This window comes from Mya arenaria, chromosome 13 (assembly GCF_026914265.1).
Source record: "Mya arenaria isolate MELC-2E11 chromosome 13, ASM2691426v1".
Lineage (NCBI taxonomy): Eukaryota > Metazoa > Mollusca > Bivalvia > Myida > Myidae > Mya > Mya arenaria.
Genome location: NC_069134.1, coordinates 52,681,075 through 52,708,763, shown reverse-complemented (window position 1 = coordinate 52,708,763; position 27,689 = coordinate 52,681,075). Strand labels below are relative to the sequence as shown.

Here is a 27,689-nt window from a genome sequence, read left to right as displayed (position 1 = left end):
TTCATTTTTGCGAAAGTACCATTACGGCCCTCAATCGCCCAACTTTCCTCAAACCACTGTGCCCCCTTGTTTCGTTTTGGCGTGTTAGTGTTTTGGCAGGGCGCTAGTCAACCCTCACGCCAGAGCGCTAAAACATAGTCATTTTAAACCGGAAACATGGTATCTTATTTATAGTTTGTTTAGTTTAGTATAAGATTTTTGTTTTTCATTTAAAAATTTGTTGTTGCTTATAGAGGACAACTTATTTGAAGAAAATATGTGAAAGGTTACTGGAAAAAAAGAAAGTAAAACAAGCACATTCGCTCTTCATTGCCGCATTGACGATCAGTTTTAAGCAATATGAGATCAGAGTTTAAAGGGGTTGTACTCATTATGATGAAATAGCGAAAAATAAGGAAAATTGTCGAAAACTCTCATAAACTTGGTATTAATGTGTACAATGCATTGAAACTTACTAACTGAAGTACCACATAGACTACAATTTATTGAAGTTTAGCTGTTATTTCGTATTTTTCCATTAAAAAGATTACTGGGTATGTCTACCTAGTAGAATTCATTCCTTATGCGTGATTGGCTAGTCGGTGTTATCACGTGATATTACCGAGTTAGATGTATAGCCTAATTATGTCACTCAATAATGCTAAGCCGTCATAGCTCAGTGGATACGACGCTGAACTGTAATTTTGGCGACAAGGGTTCGAACCCGGTCTCCGACACAACTTGTTTTTACATTTTGGTACTTTTGTACAATTATGATATCAAAGCGTAACACATTCTATTAAATAATTGTCCTGAGATTCGTTTAAAAAACAACAACTTTTTTTGGTGCAAATCTAGTGTACAGTCCCTTTAAAGCTGCACTCTCACAGATATACCATTTTTAAAACTTTTTTTTTATTTTTTGTCTTTGAAAGAACAATTTTTTGCGTAAATATCTGCAAACCTATGACAAAAGATTGCTGACAAAAGATATTTTCATATTTCCGTTCGAAAACTAATGTTTAATGGCTTAAAGCGTTACTAACGGTTTATGAAACATGCATAAAACATCATTTTTTGAACTTAAATATAGAAATCTGCGCTCAATTTTTTTGTCAGCAATGTTATATAACTGGTTTCCATGCATTTCCTCAAAAATTGGCTCGTTCAAAGACAAAACCTAAAAAGTAGCTATAGAGAAATAAGTACTGTTTACACTACAAAGATCTGCGTTCGATGGTCGTAACAGTACAATTATTGCCTTGAATTAGAGTGAGGTAATTGTCTGTGTACTATAGTTGGGCTGAAATCGTTCAATATGATCCTTATTGCACTTTTTGATAATCAGTTTCGGTAAAACAACGAGCTAGCCTCACTTTCGTTCTGACCGGAAGTGACGTAATTTACCATACATCAGTCGTTTCGTACCAAAGTGATACGAGCGTGGCTATTTCGCTCCAATCAAAAAGTGTTTTTTATCCCAAATTGTGTGACTACCTTTAATCCAATGGAAGAAGTTAAACAAATATAAATTTTAATCCACTTAACACGAGTGAAAGAAACAATGATACTCTTTCAGGTATGCCTGTATTTTATTTCAGTATGTGTCTACAAAAGATTACTTATGGAAATGTATACAAAGATATAATGGAATGTGAAGCTTGAATTTTCTAAAGAAATTTGGCTATAATAAACGTTCCAGTGCTTTTCTTTCAACTAAACAGAATAATTAGGAGCGCTTTAAAAGTAATTACATTCTGCCCTTACAATAAGTGTTAATTATCGAAACTGAAAAAAAATATGTTATGACGGATATGATATTTTTTCACCAAATTTTGGCTCTTTTCAGCGTTCCATCGAATTTATTTCAGGAAAGAAAATCAACCATTTGGAACTCTTTAAGAAAAGCTAGCATTCCGACTTCAACACTACTTGTTAATTTTCGAAACAGAAATAGTCATTATTTTGACGGATATCAAATCGATGAGAGGCTGATGTTGTCAAATTTTGTGTGTTTGCCTTATTTTGACGGATATGACATCGACGAGTTGCTGATGTTATCGAACTTCCTGTGTTTGCCATTCTGTCTGGTCTTACGCAGAAGTACAGCAATGGTTACTATGACAACAGCAACAAGGAGAATCAGTACGCCAAGTACAATTGCTAGCGTGATCAGGGTTGTCAAGGAGCTGCTGTTTTCTGGAATTTAGGGGAATACACATGGTTAAAGAAGAATGTATAAGAAAAAAATGAGTACAGTCGAATCCCGTTTGCTCGAACTCGCTTGGCTCGAATTCCTCGCTGGCTCGAACTGGTTGTAAAGGAGCGTTTTTTATACTGAAGCAGGGACCGGCGAAAATACCTCGAGCCTCGAAAAATTCGAGTTAAGCGGCAATGCTTAGCTTTAGTATAAAAAAAGATCGGTCCTTTACATCCAGTTCGAGCCAACGAGGAATTCGAGCCAAGCGAGTTCGAGCAAACGGGGCTCAATTGTAGTTCATGAAAGACTCCAATTCTTCATAAATCAAACACAACTTCATACAGTGTCACTTAATTTGTCTCAATCTCCTACGCAGTGATCTCCCTTGACAAGCAGAAAAAGATCCCTGCCACCATGAGCCATTCTCGTTCACCAGGGTGATGACACTGATTTGCAGGGAATAAGCTCCTGCTTCGGTGACATTTAACCTAAAATATAACAATCTTGAAATCCTCTATTTAGGCATTTCGAGATTTTCTGACATTGTTAAAGTGCAGTAATTCATTGTTATTTTATGCTAGATCGTTGGTAGAAGTGACCCCTGAGTGATAAATCTGAAGAAAAAAATGTATATGGTTAAATGTCACTTAATTTTGTACAGGTCAAATGACACCAAAGCAGGAGCTCATTCTCACCAACTCACTTTGAGTGATGATGCTGTGAGTTGGATTTATTCTTATCAAACCTATGATGAATGAGAATGCCTTGGGTGAGTATAGCTGGATAACACCAATATAAACTTTATACAAAATGTATTCAAACAATAACTGGGTTTTGTTTGCCACACTCTTTTTGGGATAGTTTTTTTTTTATCAAACTTCAAACATTCCAGGTGCATTGAGGTTAAAATACGAAAAAAATAAAGATAATTTACATAATTATTTCTATGGTCACGTGATTTGTATTGTGGCATTGTATTGTACTGCAAGGGAAGTAACACTGCAAGGACTTTGGATTGTCTTTTTGTTATGACGAATTTGAACTGCACATTAAAGCTGCCCTCTCACAGATTGAACGTTTTGACAACTTTTTATTTTTTTTGTCTTGAAACAAGCCAATTTATGCGAAAAGTCATTGAAATCAGTGATATAAGACTGCTGACAAAAAATGAGATCGCAGTTTAAAATTGATTTTCTACGCATTTTTCTAAAACCGTAAGTAACGGTTTAAGCATTAAAACATCAATTTTCGAACGGACATATGCAAATTGCGATCTGATCTTTTGTCAGCAATCTTTTGTCATTGGTTTGCAGATATTTGCGCAAAAAAATGTTCTTTCGAAGACAAAAAATAAAAACAAGTTGTAAAAATGGTATATCTGTGAGAGTGCAACTTAAAGGTTTTCAAAATCACCCACCTACTGAGGAAACACATTGATATAAGTATTATTACCGGCTGTTGTCGTTTCCTCCTGTCCGTTTCCCGCGTTCTCCCCCTCGTTGACGTCAACGTCGTCTAAAATTCTTAAAACGGCGGAAACACTGTGAAACTCCTCTGAGTCATCAACGTTTCGTCGACGTCGTTTATTTGAAAATCCGGTGTTGTCGAGACAAAGCTGCAATATAACCAAGTTAAGGTAACCAATCTAAAAATAACTTTGTTAAAGGGGCATAATATAAGTTGATGCAAAATTATGGAGATAGGGCACAAAATTGGCCCATAAAATGAAACCTTTGAATATTGTAACGCCTATAAGACCATAGTTACAGTGGTTACTCTGGTTTATTGTAAGGCGTGTATGCTGAAAATTATGTTACAACCGGTTACATCAAAGATTTTCAAAGTTCAACTACAAAAAATCGAGTTTTCAGGTCGACATATGATCAGAGTTATGCGATTACATTGGTTTCAATGAGTTACAGCACAGTTTTTGAAAAGTTTGAAAAAGTGTTGTTGTTTTTCTTTCTGAAATAGCGGGTTACGCGGTTACATTGGTTACAACTGGTTACATCGGTTACATCGATGCTGTATATGCTTAAAGGGGCTGTTTCACGTATGATAAAATAGCGGGAAAAAAAGAAAATTGTCAAAAACTAACATAAACTTGGCATCGATGTGTACAATGCTTTGAAGCTTACTAACAGAAGTACCACATAGTTTACAATTTATTTAAGTTTAGCAGTTGTTTCGTATTTTTCCATTAAAAAAGATTACTGGGTATGTCTACCAGGTAGAATTCATTCCTTATGCGTGATTGGCTAGTCGGTGTTATCAAGTGATATTACCGAGGTAGGTGTATAGCTTAATTATGTCACCCGATTAGAGTAAGCCTTCGTAGCTCAGTCAGTACGACGTTGGACTGCAATTTTGGCGACACCCGGTCTGCGGCACATTTTTTTTTTAACATTTTGGTACTTTTTTACAATTATGATATCAAAGCGTAACACATTCTATTATATAACTGTCCTGAGATTCGTTACAGAAAAAAACTTTTTGGTGCCAATACGTGAAACAGCCCCTTTAATGGAAAAAAAAAACACAAAAAAATGTTATAGCATTATTATTTAGCAAAAATACTAGAACTTCAGTAACAATTCGCCATGGTTTTGCTTAAAACAATTTAGTAGCATTTTTAAAACAAATTCAATGTGAACATTTTAAGTTTGAGTTATTTTGGAATGCATACTTTTAATACATAAAAAAACTCTTCAAATTCAGAATGTCCGTGATGATAGCCCCACATACCTCAAAATGACAGTCATACCTAGGACACAAATTCTACTAGTTGGGATTTTTGTCACCGGCCCCTTTTTCTATGCAAATCTGAAGTCCCTTATAGCTGGTTCAAATTAAGTCCACTATTTTTGATTGATACAATTCGAGTAATATTTTCACTTTGAAGAGTTCCGCGACTTATGAAGGAAATTATCTAAACCATACTCACGACAAACTATCTTTAATTAAGCAAAACAATCTAATAAAAAAAATAGTCCAAATAAAATAAGAATTAGATACTTAAGCTTTTCACGCCTCGGATTTTCCAAGAATCTGGGCCAGATCATATTACTTTTAACAGAATGAGCAAACAAACATAATACAAGGAGGGTCACCAATTTGTTTTGTATGTAGGTACCTAAAAACTAACATGAAACCAATAAGTACATTATTTATTTGTGTATAGTCTTTAGTCAACAAAGCATCCTTACCTCAAAAATGTACAATGACCATTGGTGGGCATGTACACTATTTTAAGTGGATAAATATGGAAAGAACTATATCGATCACCACTATAACCCATGAAATAAGTACTGACACGAGGACAAGGGCTGGTGTTAGGTTCAAGTTGGACTAATAGTGATGAGACTACTCAGATCCCCTCCATGTCCCCTGAAATGAGTACTCACAAGAGTACAAGGGCTGGAGTTAGGTTCAAAATGGAATAAAATGGATGAGACTACTCAGATTCCTTCCATGTCCCCTGTAATGAGTACTGACACGAGGACAAGGGTTGGTGTTAGGTTCAAGTTAGGCTAATAGTGATTCGACTACTCAGTCCCCCACCCCTCTGTAATGAGTACTGACACGAGTACAAGGGCTGGTGTTAGGTTCAAACTGGAATAAAATGGATGAGACTACTCAGATTCCTTCCATGTCCCCTGTAATGAGTACTGACACGAGGACAAGGGTTGGTGTTAGGTTCAAGTTAGGCTAATAGTGATTCGACTACTCAGTCCCCCACCCCTCTGTAATGAGTACTGACACGAGTACAAGGGCTGGTGTTAGGTTCAAACTGGAATAAAATGGATGAGACTACTCAGATTCCTTCCATGTCCCCTGTAATGAGTACTGACAATAGTACAAGGGCTGGTGTTAGGTTCAAACTGGAATAAAATGGATGAGACTACTCAGATTCCTTCCATGTCCCCTGTAATGAGTACTGACAATAGTACAAGGGTTGGTGTTAGGTTCAAACTGGAATAAAATGGATGAGACTACTCAGATTCCTTCCATGTCCCCTGTAATGAGTACTGACACGAGTACAAGGGCTGGTGTTAGGTTCAAACTGGAATAAAATGGATGAGACTACTCAGATTCCTTCCATGTCCCCTGTAATGAGTACTGACAATAGTACAAGGGTTGGTGTTAGGTTCAAACTGGAATAAAATGGATGAGACTACTCAGATTCCTTCCATGTCCCCTGTAATGAGTACTGACACGAGTACAAGGGCTGGTGTTAGGTTCAAACTGGAATAAAATGGATGAGACTACTCGGTCCCCCACCCCTCTGTAATGAGTACTGACACGAGTACAAGGGCTGGTGTTAGGTTCAAACTGGAATACAATGGATGAGACTACTCAGATTCCTTCCATGTCCCCTGTAATGAGTACTGACAATAGTACAAGGGCTGGTGTTAGGTTCAAAATGGAATAATAGTGATTCGACTACTCAGTCCCCCACCCCTCTGTAATGAGTACTCACAAGAATACAGGGTTGGTGTCAGGTTCAAAATGAAATAATATGGATGAGACTACTCAGATCCCCTCCATGTCCCCTGAAATGAGTACTCACAAGAGTACAAGGGTTGATGTTAGGTTCAATGTGAACTTATAGGAATGAAACTATACAGATCCCCACTAACAATAGACCAAGGGCTGATATGTGCTTCAAATTCAGTGATAATAACAAGTTTATAGTCCAATTATTGGACTATAAACTTGTTTTTATCACTTTGAAACTTACACCAAAGGGGTTGTTTAAATATCCAAACAATGCCCCCCCCCCCTCCCCACCCCTGAAATCAATACTCACATCAGTGCATGGCTGGGTGTCAGGTTCGAAGCAGATTCCGTAGTAGACGCTAAAGTACACGGCATTGGAGTTATCGTACTTCCAGATGGTCAGATCTCCGCTGGTCAACACATACGTATTACCCTGAAGTGACCCTAGAACAACGAGGTTTACTAAAAAGTAGTCCCCATTTACCTAAGCAGTTATCTCCCCTGACCAGCCGAAAAGATCTCTGCCACCACTGGCAAGTATAAATGGATTTCAGCAATGTAAAAAAACAGATGTTGTTGTTTTTTTCTCGTTTTTTAAGTAGAATTCTTATCAATTATCGATAATTCAAGGTGCATTGGTGTTAAAAACAAAACAAAATATTTAAAATTAAAGATTATTTAAGATCTATCGATATGATATTGTTAACAGTGCACTTGTGCGTCAAGTGAAGATATATGGTCACATGATTTGTATGGTTGCAGTGATTACTGTATTGTAAGGGAAGTAACGCTGCGTGGATTTTTATTTAATCCTGCGAGGTAAGGTTTGTTTGATTGTTTTTCAAAGTATTTGTCTGAAAATATTGTGATTGCGCTGTGCCTTTGAACCATTGAACTTCGATGCGTAAGTCATTAAAAATGGTTTAGGGCCGTATTCAAATAGCATCTTATATAAAACTTGATTTTCAAATGTATAATCCAAGGGTTTAGATTGGACTGTACAATTAATTGGCCAATAGACTGAATTGAGTCGCTAAGGTATATCTATTGGCCAATGGACTGAATTGAGTCGCTAAGGTATATCTATTGGCCAATGGACTGAATTGGGTCGCTAAGGTATATAAATTGGCCAATGGACTGAATTGAGTCGCTAAGGTATATCTATTGGCCAATAGACTGAATTGAGTCGCTAAGGTATATCTATTGGCCAATGGACTGAATTGAGTCGCTAACGTATATTGGCCAATAGACTGAATTGACTCACTAAGGTATATCTATTGGCCAATGGACTAAATTGAGTCACTAAGGTATATCTATTGGCCAATAGACTGAATTGACTCACCAAGGTATATCTATTGGCAAATGGACTAAATTGAGTCACTAAGGTATATCTATTGGCCAATGGACTGAATTAGGTCGCTAAGGTATATAAATTGGCCAATGGACTGAATTGAGTCGCTAAGGTATATCTATTGGCCAATAGACTGAATTGAGTCGCTAAGGTATATCTATTGGCCAATGGACTGAATTGAGTCGCTAAGGTATATTGGCCAATAGACTGAATTGACTCACTAAGGTATATCTATTGGCCAATGGACTAAATTGAGTCACTAAGGTATATCTATTGGCCAATGGACTAAATTGAGTCACTAAGGTATATCTATTGGCCAATGGACTAAATTGAGTCACTAAGGTATATCTATTGGCCGATGGACTGAATTGAGTCACTAAGGTATATCTATTGGCCAATAGACTGAATTGAATCACTAAGGTACATCTATTGGCCAATGGACTAAATTGAGTCACTAAGGTATATCTATTGGCCAATGGACTAAATTGAGTCACTAAGGTATATCTATTGGCCAATGGACTAAATTGAGTCACTAAGGTATATCTATTGGCCAATGGACTAAATTGAGTCACTAAGGTATATCTATTGGCTAATGGACTGAATTGGGTCGCTAATGTATATCTATTGGCCAATGGACTAAATTGAGTCACTAAGGTATATATATTGGCCAATGGACTAAATTGAGTCACTAAGGTATATCTATTGGCTAATGGACTAAATTGAGTCACTAAGGTATATCTATTGGCCAATGGACTGAATTGAGTCGCTAATGTATATCTATTGGCCAATGGACTAAATTGAGTCACTAAGGTATATCTATTGGCCAATGGACTAAATTGAGTCGCTAAGGTATATCTATTGGCCAATGGACTGAATTGAGTCGCTAATGTATATCTATTGGCAAATAGACTGAATTGAGTCGCTAAGGTATATCTATTGGCCAATGGACTAAATTGAGTCACTAAGGTATATCTATTGGCCAATGGACTGAATTGAGTCGCTAATGTATATCTATTGGCCAATGGACTGAATTGAGTCACAAATGTATATCTATTGGCCAATGGACTAAATTGAGTCACAAATGTATATCTATTGGCCAATGGACTAAATTGAGTCACTAAGGTATATCTATTGGCCAATGGACTGAATTGAGTCGCTAATGTATATCTATTGGCCAATAGACTGAATTGAGTCGCTAAGGTATATCTATTGGCCAATGGACTAAATTGAGTCACTAAGGTATATCTATTGGCCAATGGACTAAATTGAGTCACTAAGTAATATCTATTGGCCAATGGACTAAATTGAGTCACTAAGGTATATCTATTGGCCAATGGACTAAATTGAGTCACTAAGGTATATCTATTGCCCAATGGACTAAATTGAGTCACTAAGGTAGATCTATTGGCCAATGGACTAAATTGAGTCACTAAGGTATATCTATTGGCCAATGGACTAAATTGAGTCACTAAGGTATATCTATTGGCCAATGGACTAAATTGAGTCACTAAGGTAGATCTATTGGCCAATAGACTAAATTGAGTCACTAAGGTATATCTAATGAAAAACCTTTTCGACAAAAAAGATATTGTTTTTTTCTTAGCTGGTAAAAGGCTTTGCTATTTTCTGCTTTTACACGAGTGATATATTTTAGATGTGTATTTTGATGATCCAATCCTTGGCCAAAATTTCAACGTTGCATCATTGTACTTCCGTGAAGTTGAGAAGTTTGGTTAAAGGTTGTAAGTATGTATTTACAAATACTGGTGTGATGTGACCTTTTAAGTGGTCTACGATGTGCTGTGTAAACTAATTTCTAAATGGACCAGCCATTACTTATATATATCGCTTCACCTGATTAAAATCGAAAACGGCTGACTGCTAATTTACTGAAGTAAATGTATTGGAAAACATGAGAAATACTGCCTTCCCATTGGACAAAAAAATGTTGTTATTGTTTCAGATCAAGATAATGGGACTAACCTTTCAATCCTTTTGTCATGGGAATTGGCACGACATTCGCTGCACACCTGCATGATAATAAAATACAAAATAATAGTTCGTCATGGGCGTGGCTTCATCAGTCGTAAGTTCTAAGAAATACGTAAGAGTCCACGCCAAGTCGCTGATGGCGACAGTCAGTTTATTTCATTTGTTGAGTCAATTTATAAATAACGCACAATATAATAACACAATAAATAAGTGGATATGTGGTCAAGTGGTAACACACTTGACTGTCAATCCTCGGGTCGCAGGATCGATATGAATTACAATCGTATCGGGGCACCCGCCAAATGGGACTTGCCCAAGTGCGAGTATAAATAACAAAATATGATAAATAACCCTGAATATAGCCAGTAGGGTGAATGTGCTGATGGCATATTATTTCTCAAAACAAATGTTTGTCTCAAACGACAGTTACCACGCACGCCATAAGGTAGACGACTTCACAAACATTATATCAAACTGGTGTTTGCATATGAAATGCCAGGGGTGGTATTTAATATTGGTCTTAATTATATCTAAGATTGATATAGCGTATCGGATTGCGAGTTATAAATAACCAACCAATACAGTGAATGAAGTCATTAATGTATGAACATAGAATTGATCTAAGTTTAATATTAAAAACCACCATAGACCATGTTTTGCTAAGTTCACAGTAAACAGTAGAAACGATTTATAGCTGCACTCTCACAGATTTACCGCTTTTACAACTTTTTTTTAATTTATGTCCTGGAATTATCAAATTTTTGCACAAATTATCTGCAAACCAGTGATAAAAGACTGCTGGCAAAAGATCATATCGCAGATTTTCATATTTCCGCTCCAAAATTAATGTTTTGTTGCTAAAACCATTACTACCGGTTTTAAGAAAAATGCATAAAACAGCATTTTTTTAACTTAAAACTAAAAATCTGCGATTTTATTTTTGCCGGCAGTCTTATATGACTGGTTTACATGCATTTTCGAATAAGTTGGCTCGTTCCAAGACAAAAACTAAAAAAAAATGTCGAAACGTTCAATCTGTGAGAGTGCAACTTTAAAATACGAAACAGTAGATTTACCCGTCTTCGTCTACTAGAATATCATTCTCTGTGAAGGCTGTTGAACTACCCGCTTCAAGGAGAAAGGCGTTGATTCCGTAGATGTGTTGTTGGGCTGTAATGAATAGATCTAGATCATGAAATATATTCACACTCGATAGCCCAAATCCATCTAATGACAAACACTTAAAAGCTGCACTCTCACAGATATACCGTTTTTACAACTTTTTTATTTTTTGTCTTGAAAAGAGCAATCTTTTGCATACATATCTGCAACCCAATGATATAAGATTGCTGACAAAAAATCAGATTCTAGATTTTCATATTTCCGTTCGAAAATTAATGTGTTATGGCTTAAACCGTTACTATGCATAAAACATCATTTTAAAACTTAAATATAAAGATGTGCGATCTAATTTTTTGTCAGCAGTCTTACTGGTTTCAATGGATTTTCGCAATTTTTGGCTTGTTCCAAGACAAAAACTAAAAAAAGTTGTCAAAACATTCAATCTGTGAGAGTGCAGCTTTAAGTGACAATCGTATTTAATACATACACATGTATAACAAACATAATTTTTGAGTGATAAACCTTTAACTATTTTCTAAATAATGCTTTTATGGAAAATATTAATTACTGGTAACAAGATTGAAACCGTATATTTACTGGCGAAAAACGCACAAATATTAAATGATTGGTGAGTGCTAAAAGATTTACGGTGATTAACTTTCGTCTCATAAGGTAGAAATACCATGTTTACTGCATCTTTCTTTAAGATACAGCACAGTATTAAAAAAATATTTTAATTGTTATAAATCAATCTTATTTGGGAGCAAGAATGTACCTTTAAACTAATGAGTTTATCTTAATATTTATAACTTTGTGCATTTAAGATTGCAAAATACGTCTACAGTTTTCCGACACTGTATACATCAATGAAGCGAAAAAACTACTCAATTCTTCAAACAACATTTGTTTGTACAGAAGAATACTATTTCAGGGGAAACGTATAGATCAGGGTAGGTATTCAATATTGGTTATAATTCGATCTAAGAACGATGTAGCTAATCGGATTACTTGTTTTAAATTACTGACAAATAGAGTTGATTAAATCAATGATGTATGACCATAAGATTAACTTAAGTTGAATATTAAATATTGAATACCACCCAATTATTATACATTCCCGATAGTATGAGAGCAGTACATGGAGGAGGTTCAATGTGTGAGTAGTGTCATGCTTTCGTTTCCGACCAATAACTTCTGAATTTGTCTTAAGCTTGTAATTTACATTAGGCCTAAACAGAAAATGTTAACTATATTGAGTTTGGGAGCAGTTGGTAAATAACCGATTCTAGAATTCTAGATTTTTTTCTCTTTTTCTCTTTTTATTTCGATCTCCTTTTTACAGCGCAAATGCGCAAAAGGAATGTATATATTTGCATGTGATGTGTGTACCAGCTCGTTGCACAGTCATTTAATAGGAATGAGCTCTTGATTTAGTGGCATCCAAACTGCAGCGCAAGCGCAACTCTCTTTACACGGGTTCTCACTAAAATAACACTGCAGTGCAAGCGCAACTCTCTTTCCACGGGTTCTCACTAAAATAACACTGCAGTGCAAGCGCAACTCTCTTTACACGGGTTCTCACTAAAATAACACCGCAGTGCAAGCGCAACTCTCTTTACACGGGTTCTCACTAAAATAACACTGCAGTGTAATCGCAATTCAAATCGAATTGATACTTTCCCGTTGTAGGCGAATTGCGATTGCACTGCAGTGTGGATGTGACACACTCTCGTGTAAAGAGAATTGAGGTTGCACTTCAGTGCGGATTTGACACCCTCTCGTGTAAGGAAAATTTAAGTTGCACTTCAGTGCGGTTTTGACACTCTCTCGTGTAGGGAAAATTTAGGTTGCACTCCAGTGCGGATTTGACACTCTCTCGTGTAAGGAAAATTTAGATTGCACTTCAGTGCGGATTTGACACTCTCTCGTGTAGGGAAAATTTAGGTTGCACTTCAGTGCGGATTTGACACTCTCTCGTGTAAGGAAAATTTAGGTTGCACTTCAGTGCGGTTTTGACACTCTCTCGTGTAGGGAAAATTTAGGTTGCACTCCAGTGCGGATTTGACACTCTCTCGTGTAAGGAAAATTTAGATTGCACTCCAGTGCGGTTTTGACACTCTCTCGTGTAAGGAAAATTTAGGTTGCACTTCAGTGCGGATTTGACGCTCTCGTGTAAGGAGAATTTAGGTTGCACTTCAGTGCGGATTTGACGCTCTCGTGTAAGGAGAATTGCAGTTGCACTTCAGTGCGGATTTGACGCTCTTGTGTAAGGAAAATTTAGGTTGCACTTCAGTGCGGATTTGACGCTCTCGTGTAAGGAGAATTTAGGTTGCACTTCAGTGCGGATTTGACGCTCTCGTGTAAGGAGAATTGCAGTTGCACTTCAGTGCGGATTTGACGCTCTTGTGTAAGGAAAATTTAGGTTGCACTTCAGTGCGGATTTGACGCTCACTCGTGTAAGGAGAAATAAGATTGCATTTCAGTGCGGATTTTACACTCTCGTGTTAGGAGAATTCAGGTTGCACTCCAGTGCAGATTTGACGCTCACTCGTGTAAGGAGAATATTGATTGCACTTCAGTGCGGATTTGACACTCACTCGTGTAAGGAGAATTGCGATTGCACTGCAGTGTAGATTTGACACTTTCACGTGTAAGGAGAATAGCAATTCAACTGCAGTGTCGATTTGGCACTTCCTCGTTTAAGGAGAATTGCGACTGCAATGCAGTATGTATTTGACAGTCCTTCGTGTAAGGAGAATTGCGATTGCACTGCAGTGTAGATTTGACACTCACTCGTTTAAGGAGAATTGCCATTGCACTACAGTTCATATTTGGCAATTTCTTGTGTAAGGAAAATTGCGACTGCACTGCAGTGTTTTGTGATTGCACTGCAGTGTGGATTAGAAACCTGCTCGTAAGATTTGACACTTACACGTGTAAAGAGAATTGCAGTTGCACTGCAGTGTAGATTTGACACTTACACGTGTAAAGAGAATTGCAGTTGCACTGCAGTGTAGATTTGGCACTTACACGTGTAAAGAGAATTGCAGTTGCACTGCAGTGTAGATTTGGCACTTACACGTGTAAAGAGAATTGCAGTTGCACTGCAGTGTAGATTTGGCACTTACACGTGTAAAGAGAATTGCAGTTGCACTGCAGTGTAGATTTGGCACTTACACGTGTAAAGAGAATTGCAGTTGCACTGCAGTGTAGATTTGGCACTTACACGTGTAAAGAGAATTGCAGTTGCACTGCAGTGTAGATTTGGCACTTACACGTGTAAAGAGAATTGCAGTTGCACTGCAGTGTAGATTTGACACTTACACGTGTAAAGAGAATTGCAGTTGCACTGCAGTGTAGATTTGACAATTACACGTGTAAAGAGAATTGCAGTTGCACTGCAGTGTAGATTTGACACTTACACGTGTAAAGAGAATTGCAGTTGCACTGCAGTGTAGATTTGACACTTACACGTGTAAAGAGAATTGCAGTTCCACTGCAGTGTAGATTTGACACTTACACGTGTAAAGAGAATTGCAGTTGCACTGCAGTGTAGATTTGACACTTACACGTGTAAAGAGAATTGCAGTTGCACTGCAGTGTAGATTTGACACTTACACGTGTAAAGAGAATTGCAGTTGCACTGCAGTGTAGATTTGACACTTACACGTGTAAAGAGAATTGCAGTTGCACTGCAGTGTAGATTTGACACTTACACGTGTAAAGAGAATTGCAGTTGCACTGCAGTGTAGATTTGACACTTACACGTGTAAAGAGAATTGCAGTTGCACTGCAGTGTAGGTTTGACACTTACACGTGTTAGGAGACTTGCAGTTGCACTGCAGTGTATGTTTGACACTTACACGTGTAAGGAGAATTGCAGTTGCACTGCATTGTAGGTTTGACACTTACACGTGTAAGGAGAATTGCAGCTGCACTGCAGTGTAGATTTGACACTTACACGTGTAAGGAAAATTGCAGTTGCACTGCAGTGTAGATTTGACACTTACACGTGTAAGGAGAATTGCAGTTGCACTGCAGTGTAGATTTGACACTTACACGTGTAAGGAGAATTACAGTTGCACTGCAGTGTGGTGTTGACACTCACTCGTGTAAGGAGAACTGCAGTTGCACTGAAGTGTGGTGTTGACACCTACACGTGTTAGGAGAACTGCGATGTACTGCAGTACGATCTTGATACTTACTAAGCATCGAATTTCTTTAAATTTTACATAAATGTTCAAAAAGGACCAAAAGATATTTAAAAATTCATTATTTCGAAAAATGCATTTGAAAGAGGAAAGATTCTGCATCGCAATCCGCTGGAAGCTAAGCGATCTGATGTCTATAATTACTTTGAATAGCAAAACAATTTTTAGCTCCTTCATTTTTTAATGTAACTTTTAATGACCAACAAAACCCTTAAAAATGACCAAAATGTAAAAATCATACAATTAATTCAAAACCATCATCTTCAATGGCAAGAATTATCCTAACATATATGTAGGAAGTTAGTTGATCTGTTGAAAGACTAAGTCGTGAGAACTGTTTAACCATATTTTCTCAATATAACTCTATAGGCACTTTCGCTTCAGCGGATTTCTCCAAAGTTGGCAATGCTTACCCGTGTAAGGATTATTACGAGTATACTGCAGGCGGATTTGGACAGTGGTTCCGGCCGCAACAGGCCCTGTGACCAAAACGTAAGCACCCGATGGAACCAGCTTCCGGTAGATCGACATTGTTACAGGAATGCTAGCCGGTGTCAACTGCGCGTTTAGATTGCTGTTCCTGTAAAATAAAAGGGCTATTAAACCACCATGGTAGCCTAAAAATTGCTGTAATTTACATATTGCAAATAAATTGGTTACATGGAAATGGATTTTATTAGCAGAAAAAAATAATCGATTTCGACTGTACATGTAACGTAACGTACATGCGTAATTCATTTTCATGGGAAATACTGAAGATATGAGCGTTATGTAATTGACGGAAGTTATTTGTGACGTTGACGCTTTGTACTTACGTGACGGTTAGGGATGATGTAACGACGTTGTTGACGCTGGTACTAGGTGAACAACGTGCTATGTAGACTCGGTCCTTGTCAGAGACCATTAGGTCTTTGTCGCCAGTGATATCAATGTTGTGCATGAACAAAAACTCATAAGTCTGAAAAATATAGATTTTGTTTATAAATACAGTCAAAACTCGTTATGTCGAAGTCGTTAGGACCAAACGATATAAGCGAAATTAAAAAAGTGAAATTGAAAACAGTTCGACATAACCGTAACATCGAGATAACAGAGTTCGACATAACGATATTATACTCATATTATATTCATATTTTCTCGTGCTTTTCCTTGGTTTATGGAAAACCGACAGTTTTCGATCGATAATTTCACTATTTCTCTCACTCGGAACTCCTTGGTCATTTTCCATCGAAAATGCCTCGGATGTATGCCGGTTCATCAGTAGAAATGGTTCGTAAAAAATAAATAATAGTTGAATAAATTGTAGTGTTTTAACGTATATTTTGTTTATCTAAGTTCATTGCCAGTGAAGTGTATCATTGCATAAATAATTAATTAATTAATTCCCACTACTCACAGTTACTAGATCTACCATTAATGTAAAGCTTTCAGACTTTGTAAATCGCCTATATACATCTAAGTCTTCTTTCGATGGAAAAGGCCGAGGAATTCCGAATGTTGTGACGCAAATTATCACCTGTTATACGCATGCGTGAAGGCACATGATTCTGGGAAGAAATCTGTGTTACACCATTTCCGCTATTACGTCATATGGATAATAATTGGCATCAGTTTCGAATTAACTACCAGTTGTTATGAAGGAATTACACGCATGAATTAAAATGAAATTTGTTTCTTTCACTGGAAGTAATAGTTTATGGAGTTATCACCGAAAGCTATAGTTTACAAGTGGCTTCGCCATGAGTGAAGTTTTTTTTTATTATCCACGAGAAGAAAAGCACAGCAGTCAAGAACTGAATCAAACTATTTTGTCCCTTGAGTTCATGCTATAATTATTTAAAGGAATAATCTAATTATCCTCTAACTAAACCTTATTCCCCGTCTTGTATGGAGGCCAATCCAAGTGTCAATTAGACTACCAAATTCTGCACTCCACCGTACACTCTTGTTTTGTTGTTGCTGCTGTTGTTGTAGTTTTGGTGTTTTTGGTTGGGGGGAGGTAAATGTAGTCTTTTTTTAATTCTTTGATGTCATCAATGATATGGCAACGAGTAAGCATGCAAAACCATAGATAAGGCGACACTAGTATTTGGACTTTTCATTCGGAGCTCCTAGGCCATTTTTATTGAAAACAACCTCGGAGGTATGCCGGTACATTTGGAGAAGTAGTTCGTAAATTTTTTAATTATATCATTAATTAAATGTACTGTTTTAGCTTGTTTTTATTGATCTAAGTTTAAATTGATTGCCAGTGAAGTGTATTATAACACATATAATTAAGATTCCCAAGTCTTAAGTCTTTAAGTTTAACAGCTAAATTAAATTACTACGCGATCTACTTAAATGCAGCGGTACTAAACATACCGATTTCTGAGAATGTGAACCGTCCATATACATCCGAGGTTGTTTTCGATAAAAAAAAGCCCGAGGAGTTCCCAATGTGGTCTTTTATGTATAGTGAAAACATCTTAAATAAACTGAAAATCTACTCACTCTTTCTGTGGTTGAGCCCACTGTGACTGTTTTCTCCGTCTGTAAAGTTCAACATTTGAAAATCATCGTAAAAATATGCTTCGAAAGATTCACAAATAATTAACAAAATAAATGCAATGCGTTGTATATTCACTGCTTCGAATTAACTTATTTTTAAGATATCAACTTAAATTCTTAAGTTAAAGGGACTAGACACCAGATGGTCCCTTAATCGGGAAATACAGTAGTTCCTCAAAACAAGCATTGAATTATCAACAAGAGCTAGTATGAGGCCGATTATTCAATGTTTTACATGATTAAAATAATATTTTATCGCTGTCTCAACTGAGTTTACCCGTTTAAAAATATCACATACTGGTTTCCCAGTTTATTGTGTATATTTAGAATATGAATGACCCATACATGTGTCGTAAATGATTTGTTACATCAGTAAGTAAAGATAGATGCGTTGTAAACAACGATAGCAGTTTAATGTAAGTTTTTGACGATCTTTTTTCTTGCAATTGTATTATCTGGTGTCTTGTCCCTTTAAAACACCGACAAAGAGTAAATTTCTCTGCCAACGCTACTTTTAAGAAAATAAGGAATACATAAGTATCACTGGCACCGGATTTTCAAACTCATTTTTTTAAATCCCAAAAAGCCTTTGATTTACGAAGCCAAAATTGTGAAAAATTATTGAAAACTATTTTTTTTTCATAAATATATACTTTGTTTTTTCTACATGTGAGAATAAAATGTAGGGTTTTTATGTAAAGAAAAAAACACATTTATTTTTCACATTTTTTGGCATCGTATATTTTTAGTTTTTTGGAATTATAAGATTGTTTTTGGATTTAAAAAAAATAATGAGTTTGAACATCCGGTGCCAGTGAAAAGTACCAGGAATTTTAAACGAGATGAATGCATTGAAATCAATATAGAGCATATTCATATCAAGCGACGTAAAGCACAGTTTTTTTAATGCATTTTAATTAAAACTTGGGCGTAAACAAAAATAATGTTTGTTCTCGGTTTCCCGACCTACCCTATTTTTTTGCCCCGACAAACCCTTTTATTATTTGTTTATCATTTGCTTATTTTTTTCTTTAAAAGTTAAGTGTGTTTGTGTTTTAACAACACAAGCGATGATAATGTTTTTTGTATAGATGTTGTTATGCACCAGTCAATTGTAACCACGGCCCTCCCAGGTCGTGTGTTTACCTTCCAGGTGGCCCCGCAGTGCCGGGTGAATGCGGTGGTTTTATCTTCGCATCAAAAATAGGGGGGGGGGGCTTACCTAGGGTCCCTGGGGTGCAGGGGCATTTGGCGGGGATTTTACCAGCAGTTCGTCACCGCAGGACGGGGATTTTACCCGCGCATGGCTGGACCGAAAGTCAAAGTCCCCGCTATTCCCCGCACCTGGGGGCCGTGGTTACAATTGACTGGCGCATTAAGCATATACTTTATAGTATTTGGTTACAGAAAACTATCTCAGGAAAAAAATGCTAAATAAAAAATATCCGACCTTTATACCATAATTCTTTTGAGCATGACACCGAAAACAAATATATTATTTTCTTAAGCCTTACCATGCCGCAGAGGTTGTCATCGTTATTTCCGTTTGGGTCAACACGCGAGTCGACCGTATATATCTTTGTCGCTCCGTCGTAATTCCGAGTGCAGGTTACGGGAGTGAAGGCTTTCGGGTTCTCGTAGTAGTCCGTGTTTTCAATGGCGCGCATGTTTCCAGTAGGGTCGGTGTTCAACTTTACCCGGAAGTGCATGTCATAAGTGTCGAGTTCCCCATTGTAAACACAGATGAGGCTAGCTGCATAAAAATATGAATATTTTTGAATTGGGAGCTTGGTAAACAATATTGGAATATATTTCTGTTAAACTTCATTTATAATTGTCTTAAGCTGCACTCTCACAGATTGAAAAAATACTCTTTTTTTGTATTGAAATCAGCTGATTTTGGTAACAATGTGGAATACTGCCGAAAATTCATATTTCTTTAAGCGTTAATAACGCTTTTAGACATAAATATCAATTTTATAGCGTAAATATGAAAAACTGCGATCTCATACTTTGAACCACTGGTTTTCAGACATTTACACAAAAATTGACTCACTCAAAAAAATTGATAACAAAAATGTCAAACCGTCAAACTGTGAGAGTGTAGTTTTAAAGCACTCTCACAGATTGAATGTTTGAACAACTTTTTTATTTTTTATCTTGGAACGATCAAATTTTTGCGTTAATATCTGCAAACCAGTGATAAAAGACTGCTGACAAAATATCAGACCGCAGCTTTTCATGTTTCCGTCCCAAAATGATGTTTTATGCATACTTCTTAAACCGTTAGTAGCAAATTAATTTGGGACGGAAATATGAAAATCTGCGATCTGATATTTTGTCAGCAGTCTTTCGTCACTGGTAAGCAGATATTTAAGCAAAAAAAACTCTTATTCCAAGACAATTCAGAGTGCAGCTTTAAAGCTGCACTTTCACAGATTGAACGTTTGACAACTTTTTTTTTTTTTTTTGTCTTGGAACGAGCCAATTTTGGCGAAAATCGATGGAAACCAGTGATATAAGACTGCTGACAAAACATTAGATCGCAGATGTTAATATTTAAGTTCAAATATTCATGTTTTATGCATTTTTCTTAAGCCATAAAACATAAATTTTCGAACGGAAATATGCAAATCTGCGCTCTGATCTTTTGTCAACAATCTTTTATTATTGGTTTGCAGATATTTACGCAAACATTTCCTCTTTCCAAGAAAAAAAATAAAAATGTTGTAAAATCGGTAAATCTGTGAGAGTGCAGCTTTAAACTGAATAATGGTGATAGTTTAATGTGATTTGCTTTTGACCGTTGTGTCATTGTCACACAATGTCACAAAATAAGGCTACCGTGTCATAAAACGATGTCACAAAATAAGGCTACCGTGTCATAAAAACGATGTCACAAAATAAGGCTACCGTGTCATTAAACGATGTCACAAAATAAGGCTACCGTGTCATAAAACGATGTCACAAAATAAGGCTACCGTGTCATAAAACGATGTCACAAAATAAGGCTACCGTGTCATAAAACGATGTCGCAAAATAAGGCTACCGTGTCATTAAACGATGTCACAAAATAAGGCTACCGTGTCATTAAACGATGTCACAAAATAAGGCTACCGTGTCATTAAACGATGTCACAAAATAAGGCTACCGTGTCATAAAACGATGTCACAAAATAAGGCTACCGTGTCATTAAACGATGTCACAAAATAAGGCTACCGTGTCATTAAACGATGTCACAAAATAAGGCTACCGTGTCATTAAACGATGTCACAAAATACGGCTACCGTGTCATTAAACGATGTCACAAAATAAGGCTACCGTGTCATAAAACGATTTCACAAAATAAGGCTACCGTGTCATTAAACGATGTCACAAAATAAGGCTACCGTGTCATTAAACGATGTCACAAAATAAGGCTACCGTGTCATAAAACGATGTCACAAAATAAGGCTAGCGTGTCATAAAACGATGTCACAAAATAAGGCTACCGTGTCATTAAACGATGTCACAAATTTTGGTTGTCATGTTATTAAATGATGTCACAAATTATGGCTGTCATGTCATTAAACAATGTCACAAAATAAGGCTACCGTGCCATAAAATGTTTCACATATTATGGCTGTCGTGTCATTTAACAATGTCACAAATTAAGGATGTCTTTCACAAATCATGTCTGTCGTGTTGAAACAACGTCACAAATTATGGTTGTCATGTTATGAAATGACGTCACAAATTATGGTTGTCCTGTCTTGAAACAACGTCACAAATTATGGTTGTCATGTTATTAAACGATGTCACAAATTTTGGTTGTCATGTTATTAAACGATGTCACAAATTATGGTTGTCATGTTATTAAATAGTATCACAAAATAAGGCTACCGTGTCATAAAATGTGTCACAAATTATGGCTGTCGTGTCATTTAATAATGTCACAAATTGAGGATGTCTTCCACAAATCATGTCTGTCGTGTCTTGAAACGTCACAAATTATGGTTGTCATGTTATTAAACGATGTCACAAATCATGATTGTCATGTTATTAAACGATGTCACAAATTATGGTTGTCATGTTATTAAACGATGTCACAAATCATGGTTGTCATGTTATTAAACGATGTCACAAATGATGGTTGTCATGTTATTAAACGATGTCACAAATGATGGTTGTCATGTTATTAAACGATGTCACAAATTATGATTGTCATGTTATTAAACGATGTCACAAATCATGGTTGTCATGTTATTAAACGATGTCACAAATGATGGTTGTCATGTTATTAAACGATGTCACAAATGATGGTTGCCGTGTTATTAAACGATGTCACAAATGATGGTTGTCGTGTTATTAAACGATGTCACAAATTATGATTGTCGTGTTATTAAACGATGTCACAAATCATGGTTGTCATGTTATTAAACGATGTCACAAATCATGGTTGTCATGGTATTAAACGATGTCACAAATTATGGTTGTCATGTTATTAAACGATGTCACAAATTATGGTTGTCATGTTATTAAACGATGTCACACACAAAATTTTGGTTGTCATGTTATTAAACGATGTCACAAATTTTGGTTGTCATGTTATTTAACGATATCACACATTTTGGTTTTCGTATTATTAAACGATGTCACAAATTATGGTTGTCATGTTATTAAACGATGTCACAATTTTTTTGAAACGATGTCACAAATTATGATTGTCATGTTATTAAACGATGTCACAAATGTTATGAAATGACGTCACAAATTATGGTTGTCATGTTATTAAACGATGTCACAAATCATGATTGTCATGTTATTAAACGATGTCACAAATGTTATGAAATGACGTCACAAATTATGGTTGTCATGTTATTGAACGATGTCACAAATCATGATTGTCATGTTATTAAACGATGTCACAAGTGTTTTTAAATGATGTCACAAATCATGATTGTCATGTTATTAAACGATGTCACAAATCATGATTGTCATGTTATTAAACGATGTCACAAGTGTTTTGAAATGATGTCACAAATCATGATTGTCATGTTATTAAACGATGTCACAAATCATGATTGTCATGTTATTAAATAATGTCACAAATCATGATTGTCATGTTATTAAACGATGTCACAAATCATGATTGTCATGTTATTAAACGATGTCACAAATTATGGTTGTCATGTTATTAAACGATGTCACAAATCATGATTGTCATGTTATTAAACGATGTCACAAATCATGATTGTCATGTTATTAAACGATGTCACAAATTATGGTTGTCATGTTATTAAACGATGTCACAAATTATGGTTGTCATGTCACAAATTATGGTTGTCATGTTATTAAACGATGTCACAAATTATGGTTGTCATGTTATTAAACGATGTCACAAATGTTTTGAAACGATGTCACAAATTATGATTGTCATGTTATTAAACGATGTCACAAATTATGGTTGTCATGTTATGAAACGATGTCACAAATTATGGTTGTCATGTTATTAAACGATGTCGCAAATTTGATTGTCGTGTCATTAAAGTGACACTCTTATTCAAAATCAATACATACACATGGTATAACAAACATTAATTTTGACTGATAAACCTTTAACTACTTACTAAAAAGTGCAATTATGGAATATATTAATTACTGAAAATAAGACTGTAACCGTGAACCTAACAGCAGAAAGCGCAAAAATATTAAATGATTACTTGTCATGTCATGAAACAAAGTAACATATTATGGTTGTCGTGTCATTCAACAACGTCACATATTATGGTTTTCGTGTCATTCAACGACGTCACATATTATGGATCTCGAGAGATTCAACGACGTCACATATTATGGATCTCGTGTTATTCAACGACGTCACGTATTATGGATCTCGATTCATCAATGACGTCACATATTAAGGATCTCGAGAGATTCAACGACGTCACGTATTATGGATCTCGTGTCATTCAACGACGTTACATATTATGGATCTCGTGTCATTCAACGACGTCACATATCATGATTCTCGTGTCAATAAACAATGTTATTAATTGTTGATGTCCTTTTATTAAACGATGCGACATTCAACAATATCACAAATTGTGGCTGTCGTGTCGTTAATCGATGTCACAACATAATTATGGCAGTCGTGTTATTTAATAATATAACAAATTATGTTATTCGTGTCATTAACAATAGCATACTTTATGGCTGTCGTGTCATAAATAAATATCACATATTAAGGCTGTCATGTGGACTCGGGACTCAGTCAAATTGCATGTTTTGCAAGAGTACCAGTAAAGCCCTATATCGCTCACCTATTCTCTAACACCTGTGCTTAAGATAATATGCTATTCATGTCGGAAAATAGCTCATTGAGCTAAAGTTTCTTGTAAGCATATACATGTACCCGAATTTAAATAAAGATCATTGTATCTCTAACAAACAACTCAACTATCCATATGCGTGTCTTACCTTCTTTGTCCGAAAGACGAACTTCGGCCAGTGACCACTCAAAGCAGAGTAATACCTGTGGATTAAAAGTTATTCGCATATCTGAAATATTTGAAGTGCAGTTATGTTTTGAGAAAACACTGAAAACGTATTAGAGAGAGAAAGAGGGAGGTAGAGAGCGAGCGAGAGAAGGAGAGCGAGCGAGAGAGAGAGAGAGAGAGAGAGAGAGAGAGAGAGAGAGAGAGAGAGAGGGGGGGGGGGGAAGTGGGGGGAGAGAAGGGGGAGAAAGTCTTTTGAATGTACAAAGTAGGTTCTTTAAGGTAGTCATTATTTATATTATAGTTCTCATTATCGCTCACTAAATGCAATGTAACTTAACGTGACATACCAAAAGAGCGCTCCACAGCATCATCCTGTAAAAGAATATGACAAACAAGCTTGAATGACCAAGTGTACACAAAGCGTTAAAAATGAATCAAAAATAATAATTTAAAAAACAAACGAAGCTGGCCATTTACATAGTCTGCAAATATTAAATTTATTATCAAGAAAAAGAAAACACAAACCTCCAAAATCTCCAAAGTATCAATAGAAACTATGTTTTCGGTTCAGCCGACCGTGCATGGTGTAACTTGGCTTATTAAAGTAGTTCCGAGTCACTGAGCGTCGAATGTTACACCCTGAATCGTTGGAGCATTCAACGGAACGCATCGCTTACTTGCACATTGTAAATGCGAACAGATCTACCCATACATATACTTTTTTGTATCACCTTTTCTTGTATATTCGTATATTATTTCAGACGGAAGGGAGGTAAACCCGTTATAACAATTTTAATGGCCCTTGAAGAGTTACGTGTATAATTGCAGTTTGGAATTGAAATTATGTTCATTTGAATAGCATTGAGTATATAAATATATATTATTTTACTTCTTGGTGAAAGGTTTTAGACAATGTGTGCAACCGCTGATGAAAAACAACAACAACAAAAACAACAACACAACAACAACGACACAACAAAAACAAAAACGAAACAAAAAAGAACAACAAAACAACACCAACAATAACACAAAAATAACAATAACAACAACAACAACACAACAGCAACAATGACAATAACTACACAATTAAAACAACAACACAACAACAACAACAACAACACAAAAAACAACAACGACAAAACAAAAACAACAACACACCACAAGCACTCAACAACAACAACACAACACAACAACAACAACAGCAACAATAACAACAGCAACAACCTTTATTGCATAGACGATCGAAAAACGTAACACCAAGCAATCAATAATAATCGCGATACGGTATTGAACAACAAACAAATATTAATGTTTTATTTTAAATCAATTATAAAATCAATTAAACTAAGAACAAACAGAGGACAATCCAATATATTTCTGAATTCTTATCTCCCACTACCTTTTCTACCTTTTTCTATTTGATACAAAGTATGCTCTATGTAAGAACATATTAGGAAGAATTTCCCTGTTAGGTGAAAAATACCGTGTGGAGTTAAATAAAGAGACCTTAGCAACAGACGTCTTTAAGATGTTTATTCATATGTATCCCAAACGGTTCTTTCAGTAAGTACACCAGGGATCCGTGATTCGTTCGTAGGTCTTTGTAGCTCTTAATTTTGTTTTTGTCCGTCCACAACTCTTTGAAGGGCCATGCTTATGTTTTTTAACCAAAAAATAGTTTCCCCGGTAATGCATCTGAGAACACTTATTTTATCATAATTTTACTCTATGATATCGAAATTGAAGGAAAATATACAATTGTATTATTATAAATAAAAGTATTTTGTTTTGAGATGGGTGCGATGCAACGCCAGTTAAATCTAGAAAAGAAGAAAACCGACGCCTTCAACACAAGGCAACAAGGACTTCTACAAAAGTGATGGATATTTTTACTTTTTAACACAACGTTGATAACATCACATGATAATGCAAATCACAAAGCCATAACTAAGTGACCATTAGCGTTATTAATTGCTGTGGTTTTCAAAGATTATTTTTTAGCAAATATCAACATCTGCTATTGGATTCTAACTTTCGGCACCTTTAAATAGTTGTAACACTTCAAATGACCTGCTACAGTTTGTTTCGTGAAAGAAAAAAAAATGCATTTTACAAAACATTAGCGAGTCTCTTTAGGATTCTTAAGTGTAAAGACCTTAGGCTTGACTGCTAAATTGAAATTACTACGCGATCTACTTGCAGCGTAGTTCTTTGTAAAGAATTCTGACGTTGTAAACAACCCAGAAACATTCGGATTTGTGTTCCGATTCCCCCCCCCCCTTGCCTTTTTTTCTTCCATTCTCTCTCCGAATTTAATTCTTAAAAGCCGGTGCGGATGAAGGTTATGTGTGCACGTTACTGAACGTTTTTCTTTCTAGGATTTCTTCGTTTTAAAACTAAAAATAGTATAAAATCTTCCGGTAGATACTTGTGTAATAATAAGTAATTAATGAAAAGGTACTACGTGAAAAGTATTTCAGTAAATCGTATTTGCAAAATTGGTTAGACAAGTAATAACACTATTATACTAGTCATTTAATGCTTGATCATCACGTCATATCCGTGTTTAAAGCATACTTTTTATTTTTTAATTTAATTCAGATTTCAAATTTAGCCAGGGGTAATCATTCTATTTTTCATAATAACCCTAAAAATAAAGCATTTACAGATAATATTAACTCGATATACCCTTCACCATTGCAACTTAATAAATCTTATACATCCACTCTAAAAGCATCCTATTTTGATACGCAATTCGAAGTCAGGGAAGATATATTGAATATCAATCTTTATGATAAATGTGATGATTTTAATTTCAAAACCATTAATTACCCTTTAGATGGAGATGTCCCTAGTTCACCATTATATGGTATTTTTATTGCACAGTTGATAAGATTCGCTAGAATATGCACAGATGTCTCTCTCACAGTAAACCTATGACGGAAAAACTTCTGAAACAGGGTTTCAGATATCATAAATTAAGGAAAACTTTGTTAATGGCCATTATAATATTATATCAAAGTACAATAGTAGTCTTAAATCGCTGATTGCTAAAAGAATTTCTAATCCCGATTTTTATGGTGATGCTAAAAAGAAAATTCGTAAAAACAAAATGTTTTTAGCAGCTAGTTGGGCAGATAGACTCAATGAATTGCTTGGATGTTATTTAAACCATGGATATAACGACAATACTTTAAAAGTGCTTGCCTTCTTGTTTTTGATGATAAATTCCTCAGAAAATACAAGAAAAAAGTTGATGCATAGCATCAAGTCGACGCAATGAAATTAGAAGAAAAACGTGCATG

At 35.9% G+C, this 27,689-nt stretch overlaps 1 protein-coding gene across 1 annotated transcript; it reads right to left on the bottom strand.

Annotated features, from left to right (window-relative positions):
• Positions 1-1,558: 1,558 nt before the first annotated feature.
• Positions 1,559-24,982, bottom strand: LOC128214748 (uncharacterized). The gene is made up of 12 exons (XM_052921377.1): positions 24,910-24,982; positions 24,732-24,756; positions 24,365-24,419; positions 19,420-19,658; positions 17,849-17,887; positions 16,171-16,313; positions 15,769-15,935; positions 11,099-11,192; positions 10,014-10,060; positions 6,990-7,123; positions 3,632-3,794; positions 1,559-2,178 (listed from the first exon to the last, which is right to left on the bottom strand). Exons 2-12 carry the CDS (start codon positions 24,753-24,755, stop codon positions 2,000-2,002), a joined length of 1,284 nt encoding a protein of 427 aa, XP_052777337.1. The 5' UTR covers position 24,756; positions 24,910-24,982; the 3' UTR covers positions 1,559-1,999.
• Between the last annotated feature and the right edge of the window lie 2,707 nt (positions 24,983-27,689).